The 15972-nt window shown below is 34.5% G+C and overlaps 1 protein-coding gene across 1 annotated transcript; it reads right to left on the bottom strand.

Moving 5' to 3' along the window:
- Window positions 1-9011: 9011 nt before the first annotated feature.
- Window positions 9012-15760, bottom strand: LOC149192772 (uncharacterized). The gene is made up of 3 exons (XM_089404706.1): window positions 15378-15760; window positions 11648-12057; window positions 9012-10021 (listed from the first exon to the last, which is right to left on the bottom strand). The coding sequence occupies exons 1-3, from the start codon at window positions 15540-15542 to the stop codon at window positions 9583-9585; spliced, it is 1014 nt and encodes a 337-aa protein (XP_089260832.1). The 5' UTR covers window positions 15543-15760; the 3' UTR covers window positions 9012-9582.
- Between the last annotated feature and the right edge of the window lie 212 nt (window positions 15761-15972).

Below are 15972 nucleotides of genomic sequence, written 5' to 3'. Positions count from 1 at the left end.
ATTTTCCAAAGAACTGGGCTTCACCGAAAATGTCCCACAAGTCTGAGCTCTCACGGCTTTATCTGCTTTAGATATCTAGTGATCCTTCTTGGTCTCTAAGTCTCTTTTCCTTTACTCTTTCAAGTTCACAAGTTGTGAATAGTATCTTCCTCTCTGTGATGGATGATCGAAATCAATGCTTGATAATGAAGTATTTGACTTGTATTTATATGAGTTTCACCAATAAATGAAAAGGCATGTTTATTAGAGGAAAGACCAACTTGTGCATGAGGTGGTACATTAAAAGTATATCGGAAGGGGTCTTTGTTAATAATCAACCAAATATAACATAGTTTCATTGTTTACAGAAACTATATTATAATAGAAACATAGGAGGGAATATAGCTTTTAAACAATGTGAAACCATATTACAATGGATGCCGAGAGGTCCCACACGCCACATCATCATCATACTCCCGCACATCGCAACCACATGGATATCAGAGATTTTTAAAGTTGTGCACAAGCCAAAGTTCTGATATGTCAACAATGTCGATATTGCGATATCACATATCGCTCTTACTTGCTCTAACCTCTAATGCAATGAATGTGATATTTCAATAAAATCGTTTTGATAAACCAATCGGGTCCGCAACATATCACAATCGGAGCTTTGGTCTTATTGGAGGATCTTATCAGAGGTTTTAACATGACATGCCTGCAAAACTTGCAATAGGAAAGTTCTGACGCACGGACGTGATGTTATATTTTAAAAACGTTATGGTAAGACCAGTCAGGCCACAACCATATCGGCAATCGAAGCTTTGCCCTCGTCGAAAGATCTTATTGGAGGTGTCATTTCAAAACTGTGATAAAGTGACGGATGTGATTGAACAATTAAATTCATTATTAGATCACGTCAAGTCCGACTATCGAAAGTTGGAGCAAATCGCATATCAGAGATTGGGGTTTTTTTAGTGGAGACACAACATAACAAAACACCGATATTATTTCTCCAATTTGGTTCTGGATATTCCACTGATATCGTTTCTCTTTGCTCCTCTAATATCATTGTTTCTACCCTTTAGCTCTTTCTCTTGGGTATTTGCAGTCTTCTCTTTGGATTTGCTCTTCCTTGGCTTGTCGCTCCTGTTCTTGACTTTCGATAGCTTTTTTTTGAATTGCTTCTCTTGGATCTACCCCTCCTTGGCTTGTTGCTCCTTCTCTCAACTTCTGATGGCTTTCCTTTTGCTCCCAATGGCTCCCGATCGCTTCTGATGGCTCCCCTCCTCTTGCCCCTAGGGACTACTCCTTGGGTCCAATGCTTCTATTCTGTCTGTATATATATTCAATGATTATGCTATATAATCCATATGGTCCTCCATCTCATCATATGATCTCCAACTATGTCATCATATGTCATCAAAGATATCATAATATACATGAAGTTATGGCATCTTAAATAGAAGTTTCATCACTATGATCAATGGGCAACATCACGGATCACAAGAATTTTCCATCACAAACAATGCCATATTGACATCAATGATAACCCGAAATAACAAGTTTAAATTATTTTGCAACTCTTTTCAAATTTCAAGGACATAGTTTCAAGTGGAATTGCAACATTGTTTAATATTCCATTATTAATTAAAAATTTGACACTTGATTATTGAATTATTAATTTTAACTTGTAAAAAATAATTATTTATACTTTTTATCAACATTTTACATTCATGTACCACTTTTTATTTGTTTGTTTTGTAATTTTTTCATTATTTTTCATTAAATGGAACTAAGGAGAAAATCATCTAAACATCAACAAGCCATTGTAACAATGTCACAACAATGAGGAGCAATCTCATATCAAATTACATGGAGATCAAATAACTTGGGTAACATATGTAAAAATAATTTGAAGAGTAACTACAAAACATAGATGTTTTTTTTCTTGCACTTAATTAATTATGCAATTAAGACAACCTATTTGTTCAAATAACCATCATGAAATCTGATTTCACCTTCAAACAAACCATAACCATTAACATAAGTTGAGCATTTTTTCATTATAAGCTATATTGTGACATCTCATCCTTCAACACTCTTTCAATCATTTGAACATTTTGAACCATGTAATTGCATAAAATTAACAAAATATACTATCAATCATAATTTAAGTGCAAAGAAATTATCATTAGAAATTGAAATTTAAAACTTTAATGTTTATAAAAACATTTATTAAATAATCATAAATTAATCTAAATTTATATTCATATTTAAATTTGTTTTCTCATTTTATTTTTGCTATTTCATTACACATTTTCCACTTCCATATTTAAAAACCTTGTGTAATATAACAACAAATAATCCAAGGAAACAATGCTTTTGTGATCATAAACTTGGTTTATGCAAATAGGAAGACAGACTCAATTTGAAGTTTTAAAATTGAATTTTTAAGACATGATTTAAGTTTCCAAAATATGAAAAACTTCAAAATATTAAAGCTTTTGATATGTGATTTAGTGGTTTAGTTTTACTAAATTTATGGAATAAAAAATAAGAGATGCAAGGTGTAAAAATAAAAATTTGAAAAAAAATTATAGAATATAAAATAAAAGATACAAAGTGCAAAAAATAAAAATTTGAAAAAACCAATGACAAGTATATTTTTCAAAATAATCAATATAATTATAGAAACATTTTATTAATTTTGAATATATATATATATATATATATCAAATATATTATTAGCATCTTACTATTTCTTAGAAAATTACATTCTCCATTAAATGGTAAGGATGTTCGATAACAATTTGGTTTATGGGAATTGAAAATAAAGACCATCATAAAATGCAATTATTAACAAGCATTTGCTAAGACTTCATCTTAATATCATAAAAATAGTAAACATTACTTGATAATTGATAGCCACTCCCATGAAGGGCATATTGATAGGAATAATTGCAAGGCAAGCTTGATAAGTAGAATTATGTTGAAAAGCTTTTTGTAGCAACCAATTTTTACAGCCATTAATTTTATAACAATAAAACATTTTGACCATATTTTGTAGTCGTAGTGTTCTAAGTTTTGATCTTTTTTTTACATATTTTCCTACATATTTTCCAGTTACTTCTATCTGAAATCTAGTAAAAATTCTTGTGGAATTACAAGCTTGAGATGTGAAATCTCTCAGATCATTAAATCTATGTTTTGATCTTTTTTTTGACATATTTTCCAGTTACTTTTATCTGAAATCTAGTAAAAATTCTTGTGGAATTACAAGTTTGAGATGTGAAATCTCTCAGATCATTAAATCTATGTTTTGATCTTTCTTTTTTGTGACATATTTTCCACCTACTTTTATCTGAAATTTAATAAAAATTCTTGTGGAATTACAAGTTTGAGATGTGAAATCTCTCAGATCATTAAATCTATATATAGAAAAATGTATTTTAAACAACAACAATAAAAACTACGCTTTCATTAAAAAAATATATCACTAAATTCTGACATAAAAATTAAACTACATCTATCCTATAACATATTTTACATACCAAAAAATATAAAACCAACATCCCCACATTCCAAAAAATTATCACTATAAAATAATTTACTGAAGTGAAAAATGAAACCAACATCCGTGCATTCAAAAAATCACTGACTGTACCTAAATCACTGCACTGTACCTATGCGTTCAAAGAATTATTTTAATAAAATTGTTTACGCACCTGCAAAATGTGACTAACATCCTTGCATTCAAACAATCACCGAGAGAAGCAAATGTAACATCCGTCCTCCGTTCTAAAAAGACTCGTATCAACGTAATATAAAATATAATTAAAAATAGAAATATAATAATAACAATTCTTATAACCAAATGATAATCACAAATATGTCTATATATAAAATAATATTATAAAAATTAAAACATATCGACCGTTTTGTATCTCAACCGGGGATCTTTTATGCACCCAGAAATATGAATCTCAACGATCACTTTGGGACATTTTAATTGAAACCTGGCCAAGTAGCTTAGACCATTACCTTTTTGACACTTGTATTACACTATAAGGTCTTCCAAGGCCCTTGTACGGCTCTGCCTGGAAAAATTGCTTCCCTGAATCAGATAAATGTAAAACCCTCTTCTGCAGGGTTCACATACTTGTATGCTAATGGGTATGCATTATTTAATTTTCTTATTAAATGTTTGTATTTTTTTCTTAAAATATTTATATTTTCTTATTTTTCATAATTCTTATTACTGAAGTCTCTTCCCCCAATCGATGTGAATGGACAACGGTCAGATAGGGAGTTTGTGAAGGGTGCCCACTACCCCACTGCCTTTCATTGTAATTAAGTCGGTGGTGGTATGGCCAGTCCTCACGCAAGAAGTATGATTTTATTATATGGCGCTGCCCGGAAAAATTGCTTCCCCTGAATCAGATAAATGTAAAACCCTCTTCGCAGGGTTCATTTACTTGTATGCTAATGGTATGCTAATAACTTGTTATTTAATTTTATTATTAAATGTTTGTGTTTTTTACTTAAAATATTTGTATTTTCTTATTTTTCATAATTTTTATTACTGAAGTCTCTTGCCCCAGTCGAGGTGAATGGACAACGGTCAGATAGGAGAGGTTGTGAAGGGTGCCCACTACCCCATTGCTTTTCATTGTAATTAAGTTGGTGGTGTGGCCTGGCCAGTCCTCATGCCAGAAATATGATTTTATGGGAATAAATAAATAGTTTGAAAGTTATTTTCAATGAAAACAAAAGTGAAAGAAAAAAAACTATGGATGAAACAAAACAATAAATGAATACAAAATTGGAATATTCTTAATAACTGTTTTACAAATAGCAAGGAGTTTGAAAAAAAATTATTATGGAAAAGTTCCATAAGCATATATGGGGAAAAGAGTTGGGTGGAAAGAAATACCATGTTCAAGAATTCAATCCCATTTGAGATCTCCAACAAAATGAGTACATTGGAACTAGCATTCCATGGAGAGCAAAAATTCTTATTGTTCAATTAAAAACTAACTCACATCAATTTCGGTGTAAAACAAGATAGTAGAAGACACCTAAAAAAGCTTGGGAAAAATGGGTGTGTAATTTTTGCACCCCTGAGGCATTGAAATCAGAAAAGCATTTCATTTTGGAATGTGGTGCTTTCAAAGACATCAGGGACAATTATGGCCTTGGCATTGTCTTTTCAGTGAGGGAACGGTTAAAAGGTTGGATCAGCTCATCATCATTTTGAGTAAGAAAGGATTGAACGGCAAAAGGCAAAAAACAGAGGGGTTGGTAGTCCATAAACTATTTTTAGTCTCATGGACATTAAAATATCATTCATTCATTCATTCCTCTAATTAAATTGCAATGATACATGGACACTAAGTTGCACAAAACGCCAAAAAAAATTCAGATTTTCTGAAACAGGTAAATTTAAAAACATCACGTCCAAAATATGGAAACACCGACCATAACATCAGCTGAAACGTCATATATGCCTAGATATATATAAAAAAGATTACATAAGGGAAAAACACATTATCTTGCAAGAAAAAGGGGAATAAAACCCATAGATGACAATTTATAAGGTTACATAAGGGAAAAACACATTATCTTGCAAGAAAAAGGGGAATAAAACCCATAGATGACAATTTATAAGGAAAACCAAGTCTATATTAACTCTAATACATGATGATTCAGTTTTAGCCGAGTTTTAGGTACAAATACAGACCGAAACGCTACGTTCCTAGAAGTTTCGTGCAACATAGCATGGACATGATAGGGAGGCAGTCCATGATAGGGAGGCTGGTAGTCCAGAATTGATTTTTAGTCTCAAAAACGTTAAAATATCATTCCTTCATTCATTCCTAAAAAAACCTACCTATTAAAAAAGATGATACATAGACATGGTTGGTTATCTATTCAGTGAGAGTGCACCCTGCGGCTGGTGGAATTAAACTTCCCTCTGTTCTTCTCTGAGACAACCGAATTCGTGGTATGCTTCGCTGAAAGATGGCTTGAGACTCAGCGTTTCCCAGCATAGGGGTAGCTTGCCTATGGAATTAAACTTCCCTCTGTTCTTCTCTGAGACAACTGAATTCGTGGTATGCTTCGCTGAAAGATGGCTTGAGAGTCGGCGTTTCCCAGCATAGGGGTAGCCTGCCTATGGAATTAAACTTCCCTCTGTTCTTCTCTGAGACAACTGAATTCGTGGTATGCTTCGCCGAAAGATGGCTTGAGACTCGGCGTTTCCCAGCAAAGGGGTAGCTTGCCTATGGTGTAGCAGAGGCAGTGACCCACGCTGGCCTCCAATTATACCCTTATTCCTAGTGTCTGTGTGTGAATGTTGGCCATTCGTGGAGGTGGGTGGAAGCGTCGCACCAAGTCCTGCAGTTTTCAGAGTTGCAAAGTGAGACAACATAGAGATAGCAGGGTGGCTTAGTGGAACTCGTTGGCACCGTCGCTAAGTTGTCACAGTCATGGCTTATGTCGGCCCAGGAAGTCATGGCTTATGTCGGTCCCGGCCTTCCTGGGTAACGATGTACAGGTAATGATTCCCTACCTATTATTTGATATTCATTGCCTTTTTATTCTTCTGAGGTTGGTTAGTTTGTATTGTGATTCCTGCAGTTTCCTTGTTGCATCCCTAACACCTGAGTTTCCAAGTCGTAAGACCGTTAGTGGTTCCTGTGATGATTCTCGAGCCTGGTCTTGTCACTGTCGAAGCGTCGTGGTTTAACTTCACTGGTCTCTCACTCCTTGGCTCGATTTCGCTAAAGTGACAAACATTCGTCCTATGGCTGCCTAGTTATTTGGGGACCAATCTGGGTCGAGTCTTTCGGCATCTTTTGTTTCTTGTTTTGTCATTATTTTGGGGGGAATTTGGGGCCTTCGCTGGATACTCTGCTGCCAGTTTAAAGTTGACCGGTGTTCGCTGTTTGGGTTTCTTTCTGGGGGTGTTGGTTGTCTGTGATTGGTTTCCTTCTTCCTTGGTCACAATTTCTGGGGTGGTTGGTTGCGTCTGTGGTTGGTTTACTTCCTCCTTGGTCACAATGCCCAGATAAAGAATGAGGAGTTGGTTGTGTCTGTGATTGGTTTACTTCCTCCGTCACAATGCCCAGATAAAGAATGAGGGGCTAGCCAAACCCAGGCCCAAGAAGTAGCAACGATCTATCATTAAGTGACCTCTCCTAACATTCAAAAGGAGATTCACTAGCTTGCAACAAATTTTACTCATGATTGTCAAGCTTACTCAGATACAAAAATTATCAAGGTTTCCAGTTGGCTTCCTGACCTTGGTTATTACCGGGGAAGAAGAAATCAATACACGCACTCCATCACTTTAAATTAGCAGTTAAAGAATTTGTTAGGCCGTGTTTGGAAGGAGAAACACGAGGATAGAGATGATCTCATTTCTCTTCAGATTCCTGAGTATGTGCTGTTGTTCCTTTGTGTTCTCTATTAGTTTGGTTGTGATAGGGCACCATTATGATCAGTTGCAGTCTATTTTTGATGATATTATTTTTGATGATATTTTTCTCTCTCTATTGGCCAATAAATCCAGTTTCCCCTGTGCTGCATTGAGCCCGCTTATTTTTTAGCACATGGTTTATTAGTGATGTATTGAGGCCAGCAGGCTATTTTTGCTGATACTTTCTTTTTTCTGTTTGCCAATACATCCAGTTTCCCCTGTGGTGTATTGAGGCCAGCATATTTTTAAGCACGTGGTTTATTAGTGATGTATTGAGGCCAGCTTATTTTTAACGCATGGTTTATTAGTGATGTATCTTGAAATCCAGAGGTAATACAAAATTTACTTGAAAAGGGGAAAAATATCCTTGTCCCTGATATTCTGGGGATCCAACACAACTTAACCTTGGTAACAAAACAATAAAAATTCTAAAGAATGACACTAAAAATAAATAGTTAAAAAAGGTTTCACAGAAGAGTAAAGAACATCCTAAGTTCTCATATTTGTATGGATCATAAACATACAGTGCATTTAAGAGCATCGGTGTAAAAAGTGGCGGCATGTCCCTATGTAGCGAGTAATGTTACACTGATTTATCTTCCTACGGTTTGCTTCAAGGTGCGCTGTTTCTGAATGGCAACATATGGCGAGGGGAGGAAAGCTACATGGTAAGGAGCTGAAGTAATACAATGGGTAACGGCCATTAATTCTACCATAATTTACAAAGGCGGTTCTTAGTAGCATTTTCAAGACTTGTCACTGCCATTTAGAAATCATATTTTATATTTTCAGTGATTACCTGCACTCTTTTCAAGGAAATCAACACGAACTCAAATTTAAACATTTGCAAGCATATTAAAGAGACCATATCTGTCGTCTTCTGAAAGGTTGAAAGATTAAATGATGGTGTAATGCAGACTAAACATACATACAGGCAAATCCCCGAATATATGCCATAGCATTCATAAAAAGATGCAAAATAGAACTCAATATCATTCCCAATAACATAAAGTCATGATAGCAGATGACATATCATGCTTAGTTTTATTTGCTCATCAATACTCGCCAATATGTCAAACGCAGAGGTGGTCCATATATGTCTACATGTCGAAGTAAACGGTTGTAACCTGCATTTCTGTCTTCAAAATTTTCTGTTCTCTATTTTTACCCTTGTGATTTCTAAGTTTAGAAAATCCAAGATCCATTGGGTTCTACGCTGGGGTGTTCCATCCACACCGCAAGGAAATTAAACACCATTCTTTTAACCTCTTCGAAATAGTAGAACGTGGTTCTACAATTCTAATAGCCAGTTGTGTGACCCCAGATACTAGGATCTATACACATGGAAATACGTATTAGTGTCCGTATTCGTTGATATCAGAAAATATATTTTTCCTCGCATATTGAAGCATCAAAACTTCTGTTCATCTTAATCACTGGGTTGTTTAACAATACAATCCACTGAAGAAATGTCGTCTTTTCAACTCAAATAGATTACATTGAACATAAATCATTGAAAAAGAATCCACTGCACATGAAGGCCACAAACTAGGAACCTAACTCGTAATATAATTACATTTTATTATCAAACTGAACATCCTCGATACTTTAACAAAAGAAAAACTACGACTTTAGCATATTCCAGGACGCAAACATGCTTGCATAATCTATTATTTAAATTTTTGCCTATAATAGAAACCAAACTAAAATACATTGTCCAATACTTGTTAACCACCCTAGGAAAGCAAACTGCTGTATCTTGGACTAAACTGTACAACTTACGACTGGCACAGATCTTCTAGCCACTGCATTTTACAAATTAGAGACTCCCTCATAAGGAATGGAAGCTAGTTTACCTCCGTTATAAATATAAGCCCCACGGACCGAAAGTTTGTACTTTTCCATTCAATTCCGTGACATGTACTGAAAGTATGTATGTACCTTTCCATTTGATTTCCTAACATGACAATTGTTTTTCCCAGTCTGTAGTTATGGGCTCCTCTCCCTCTCCCAGATCTGGCACAGCTTAACAAGCTTTATCATTATCTGCAAAAATGAAGGATTTGACAGTCCAACCTAGCCTGTTAATAACTTCTTCATGCCTACTTTCTCAGTCCAACCTAGCCTGTTAATAACTTCTTCATGCCTGCTTTCTGCTCAGCAGTTAATCTGCTTGGAAATTTGATATCAAACTTGATTCTTAGGTTTCCCTTCTTTCCAGGTTCCTTTGTGAGGGGCATTCCCTCATTGGGAACTACTTTCTCATAACCAGGCTTTATCACATCATTGATTGGAATATTCAGGTTCCTGCCATCTAAAGTGGTCAAATTAACCGTGTAACCTGTAAGAGCTTCATTGAGAGAGATCTTTTGTGTAACAACTAAATCATTCCCATCCCTCTTGTATACATCATGTGGCTTCTCATCCACAACAAAGATAAGGTCTGCAGGGACCACATTAGGCTCCTCGTGTCCTTTCTCAGGGAATGTAATCTTTGTCCCCTTCTTCCAACCAGGCTTGATTTTGATTGTTAGTATCTCCTCCACAGGTAACGTTTTCCTGAAAAGAGCCCACACCAAAATTTAAATCAGAAATCAAAGTTGAATACATCAAGAGTCCAGGTTTCAACTGTGTGCATGAAAAAATACATTGGTAATATTTTTGGCTCCACATAGAAATACAACGAATAAAATTCCTATTAATCGAGATGAAATAATGGCTTTAGATTACATACACGCCTCTGTCATGAGTGCAATATACGCAATAAACATACAAGCATTTCTATATTACCTATATCTACCATGTGGATAATATCATAATATAGACATGCATCACGGTCAGAAAACACATAATGGAGTGAATACTATAATTATCATAGCATATATGGGCTATTTTTTTAGTATGGATCAATTATTGTGAGAATTGAGCTACTCTTGAAACAAAATAGAATTAAGCACTGATAAAAACGGGGCCTACAAAAAGACAGTTCTCAGCCCATAGCTGTATACAGTAAAAAAAAAATAGATATATACAGTTAAAAAAATAAACTCAGTCATATAACAAGAAGCAAGACGAACTGTCAATCACATAACAAAAATCAATGAACAGTCAATCATGTGACATAAAAGAAGGGCAGCACATTTGCAGTGGCTAGTGGACAAGATAAGGACTAACCCAATTTTTTACAAATTAAGGGTCCATGGCAAACAATATGCACCCCGCAGCAGTGCATTCAATGCTATATAGGTTGGGATATACACCATTAGATCCAAATGTTGCATATCTCAGTGTAAATCCAACAGTGTATATCCCAATCTATACAGTATTTAATGCACTGTTGTGGGGTGCATATGGTTTACCTTCCGACCATAAACTAGATTTAAGTAGCAATTTTCAACAACTTGACCATGCAAAATGAAATAAACAGTATGATCACACATTAACCTTGTCGACTGTGTTCTCCCATTACCACCTGTTGTTCATCTGACATGTCTAATGCCCCTGAAACATAGGGTGCCTGACAGATAACATTTCTCCCTTATAATTAACACACAAGGGCACATACGGGTCCAATACAGGCAATAATTTGAATCATCATTACAGTAAAGCTAAAAAGAAATAAGTAGAGGGTTGCAACGTATGTTCAGAATAAGACATTCTACGGATGCATTCGCAGTTTGCACATAAATACCGCAATATTTCTATACAACGGCTGGCATATACTCTGTCACTAGTGAGATTAACAGATGATAAAGAAATTGACGCTAGAGATAAAATAGAACCGAACCTTCCTTAGATATCGCTTCTGCAATAAATTTATACTGGACAGATTGCACTCAAGCCTCAAGGCTTTGAAACTGAGAAGAGTGCAATACATTTATGGAATAATGGAAGCAATGATAGAAAACAGAAAACGAATCATCTTTTGAAAATTTGGGAACAGTTGGTAACTATATATTAAATTACTGATGGACAAAATAGATGTTATATGAAAGGCTAATTCTATAACAAATACATTGACTACATTCAGAGATCATAAATCAATGGAAAAGGTGCAAGCAGAGATCATCATTTAATGGAATGGGTCAGGGTGTTTAAAAAATGACCCCCGTTAAAAGAGATTACTTTTACTATCGCATAGCAATACAAAAAGCAACTTTAGATGCCTCCAGAGTCTGTACATACCCGCTAACGTCAGCGATATTTCTTGATATCTTCATTTTCTTTGTAGTGCCTTTATAGAGCTCTTCCAACGTGCATGTTAACCTGTTTTCCACAGGCTTGGCTTTCCGAGGACCCATAGTAGCTCCTCCACCAAATCCTTCGAACATACTTTCTGGGCCACCAAAACCTCCAAACATGCTATCGTGAAACCTTGAACCCCTTGTGCCCATTCCAAACCCACCCATACCCCCAAACGGGCTTGAATCACCAAAAAACTCAGCAAATATGTCTTCGGCATTTCTTGGATTAAACCTCACATTCGACCCACCTCCACCAGAGAAGGACGACGCCCCAGGTGGAGGAACCTGCCCCTTCAATCCCTCTTCTCCATATTGATCATAAATTGCACGCTTTTGGGGATCGCTAAGAACCTATGATCAATAGAAATCGAAACTTTAAGCAACATTCTCACTGATTAATCGTGAATAATGGAAGAAGCAGGCTAATTCTCCTGAAACGAAACTATGATACGGTCTAAATTTTTTTGCATCTAAATTACTCAAATCACAGATATTACAAAAACATTTAACTGAAATTGAAGCAGGTGGGTATGACAAACAGAAAAAACATACACAATTTCTGATACAATCATCTGCTTCGATACTTAAATAAAAAAATGCACATTCTTCTGTGCTCAAAATAAATGTAATAGAAGACAGTACCAATGCAAGCTTGCACAGGTATGCACTCTCAATAATACCTAGGGTTCAATGAAACTTCAATAAATCTTAGGGTTCCATGAAACTTCATAAAGATTGACAAGAAGAAGAAAATGGTTAGAAATCACGCATCCAGTCATAAAACTTCATAAAGAAAGGTAGACCACAAAAAATAAACGAGATACTAAAGAAAATATCCAGGTAGAGAGCCGACTTTGGATACTTCTAGGTACCACCATAGCCAAACCTGAAAAATGGCGGTTTGCCAAAGATCTAAATTGCAGACTCAATGACACAGGATGAATATTACAGAAAAGGCCGAGTATTCATCTTTTCCGGAGTAAATAAAGGTCATTCAATTAATTAAATATTGGTAGAAGAGATGTTGTTAAAAAAATAAAAATAGTTTAACTGCAAGAAATGTTTTTGAATTCACCCATTTAAGTGTAGCCGTTCAATCTAAAACGAATGTGTAATAAGTGAATTAATAAATAAATATTAACTAAAACGAAAGAATGTTTACACAGTGAATTAATAAATAAATATTAACATAGGTTTAATAAAAGATTAATTTAATATAAAAATTATAATGAATGGAAAACAAACAAGATTATTAAATAATAATAAAAAAATTAAAATGAAATAATAATAAATCTAAAAGATGAAAACCTGACCCGTTTGGAAAAGCAGTAATAAAAAAGATAGTAGAAATGCAAGTTGTTTTTAGTGCGACCTTTTAGAAATTTTTCTTGTGGCTTTTTCCTGTCTAATTTCTCTAAAATCCAGCAGGCATTTATTGAAATCCCTACACAATCCAAGTGCCTTGAGGGTTTTTTGGCCTGTTGAATCCATATATACAGTCAAAAACCAGTTTAAATAATGCAAATCAAAATTTCACCTCAAAATTTTCCGCCGATTTTAGCACCTGCCAGTCCAAAAAATCACACTAAAAACAACTCCGTAAAAATAAAAAATAAAAAAAGAAAGAAGAAAGAAATAACTAAAATTAAATTTAAAAACAATTAAAGTTCTAAATTTGAAAATGAAGAAGAAAAGGTTACATAACACCCAATCAATCATTTATTCATTATCTTAATTTTTTTATATTTTTGAAATTTGAAATTTATGAAATTTTGGATTTTTCAGTCTAAAGCAATTTTAATGTTAGGTGAAATAAGTCAAAAATTTCTAAAATTTTAAATTATTAAATAATTTTTAAATATAATAATAAAAAATTATAAGTTAATTGATTTTAGTTAGATAATTGAGCAAAATAGTTCTTATCCACCCACCTAGATTCAAGTGTTATATATTAACACTTTGAAATAAAGTAATTTTTCTTTCTTAGAAATACCCAATGTCCAAACTTACTGAGAATGAAATACTCAATGTCCAAACTTCCTGAATTCTCAGGAGTACCGAATGTCCAAAATAATGAAACATTTATATCTCGAAGGGGAAAAATTATTTTCAAATAATATATTATTTTAATAAGAAAGTTTTAAAATCATTTAGAAATAAATATAAGTAAAAATAAAAAATAAGGAAAAAGATATTTCATAATGGGAAAACTTATTTTAAAAAACACACTATTTTAAAAATTACTGGTTACAGGATTGCTTCACCACACTATATAAACAACCCATTAAGATTTACTACATAAACAACCCATTAAAATAAAAATCGTTGTTTATTAAAGTTTGAAGTTTATTTATTCCTGTACATTAAAGTTTATTTATTACAAATAACAAACCACACTAATTATTGACAGTTACAGGATTGCTTAACCACACTACATAAACAACCCATTAAAATAAAAATCCCTCTATATTAAACAAATAACGAACTAACATCTAAGACACAGTAAGTAGCAGCTCTGGCAAGTACAACGTCTAAGAACATATTTCTTGGCAATTCCCAAAGCCCCAACGCTGATCACAAACTAACCGAAACATAGCAGATTTCAACCAGTGCGCTCCGAATTTAATTAATATTACAACGTCTAAGGACATATTTCTTGAAATCCCCAAAGCTCCAACGCTGAGCACAAACTAACTGAACCATAGCGGATTTCAATTATTGCACTCCGAATTTAATTAATATTCAAGTCAAGTATCCAGACACTTATCGCAGAACTATTCTGCCAAACACAGGAAAAACAGAGAAGAAAACCCACAATTATACCTTCTCGGGGAAATAATTAAAACATGAAAAATTTGGTCGAAGATCAGAAAAAGCAAACAGATTATAAGATATTAACCTCGGAAGGGATCAAAGCACAAACATAATACTACCTCAAAAGGAATTGACACGATCAATACTCGGAACAAATTATTTGCGAACAAGGGTTTTCCACCAAAATCATCATCAACGATTTCTTTAAAATGGCCATCAAGTCATTTGTAAAAAATAAATGCATGGAGTTATGTATAAAGTTATGGCAATTTAATCTATCAAAAAATCAATACTCGGAACAAGGGTTTTCCACCAAAATGATCATCAACGATTTCTTTAAAATGGCCATCAAGTCATTTGTAAAAAATAAATGCATGAGTTATGTATAAAGTTATGGCAATTTAATCTATCAAAAAAGTATGGAATTGTAGCAATTCAATCCCTGAAATTATATCGATTTTGTGGATTTGAATATTTAATCAAACAACATATTTTGTCAGATAACCACATCATTACTAAAAATTCATTCCAACCTGTGTATCCACAAACACTTTCGGAATTCGAACTCAAGACCTGGGATAAAACCCTGCCATTTATGATTGCCTGGGGTTATGAAAGACAAATCAAGAAGAAAAAAACTAAAAAAAAAAAAAAGGCATGCATGAAATTCAGGCCTGAGAGTATTCCTGAAAACCCCCTGTCAATGGAATTCAAGGGCTCTGAAACCTAAATCATCCTGACCATGTCTTCAAGGTTTCAAACCACGAAGGCCACCGGACTTCCGTTTTATTTCACAACAGCAACCCATCCATCAATTTTTTTTTCCACACAAGTAAAGTCAGATGACCGGATCTTACCTCGTACGCCTCAGAAATCTGCTTAAACTTTGCCTCGGCCTCCTTTTTGTTATTGGGGTTCTTGTCAGGATGCCATTTCATGGCCAATTTCCTGTAGGCCTTTTTCAGATCGTCATCCGATGCCCCTCTCCCGACATTCAGTACATTGTAGTAGTCCACACCCATGTCTATCCCTTAATCCCTGCACACAGTTCAGCTACAAAGCAAAATATAATACACTACCAAAATTTGCTTGCCGTAATGGGTAGAAATAAGATAGCTTCCCTCCGCCTTAAATTCAAGCCCACAGAAACTATTCCGAGAATCTACCTTGCCGTCCTCTGGAAGGGATGAGAATGCACTTACCAAGGGCTTTTTAGAAGTTTCTAGGCTTCTCTTTTGCCCCCTCATGCAAAATTGAGTTACCATTATGGTGAATGTTTAGCTCCATTTTAATCTCTCTGTTTCACAGTAAATTTTGTATAAATATATATCTCCTACAATTAATGAAGTGACAAATTTTCTTCAAATATCTCCTGTACTTGAGTACCCACTCGCACCCCCCTCCACATTCTTGGCCTTTAACATCTCTATCAGAAAGTCCCCGTCATCTTTC

Source organism: Pinus tabuliformis, chromosome 2_2 (genome assembly GCF_031772625.1).
Source record: "Pinus tabuliformis cultivar Carrire ecotype Pingquan chromosome 2_2, CPIR1, whole genome shotgun sequence".
Lineage (NCBI taxonomy): Eukaryota > Viridiplantae > Streptophyta > Pinopsida > Pinales > Pinaceae > Pinus > Pinus tabuliformis.
This window is presented reverse-complemented; position numbering and strand designations above follow the sequence as displayed.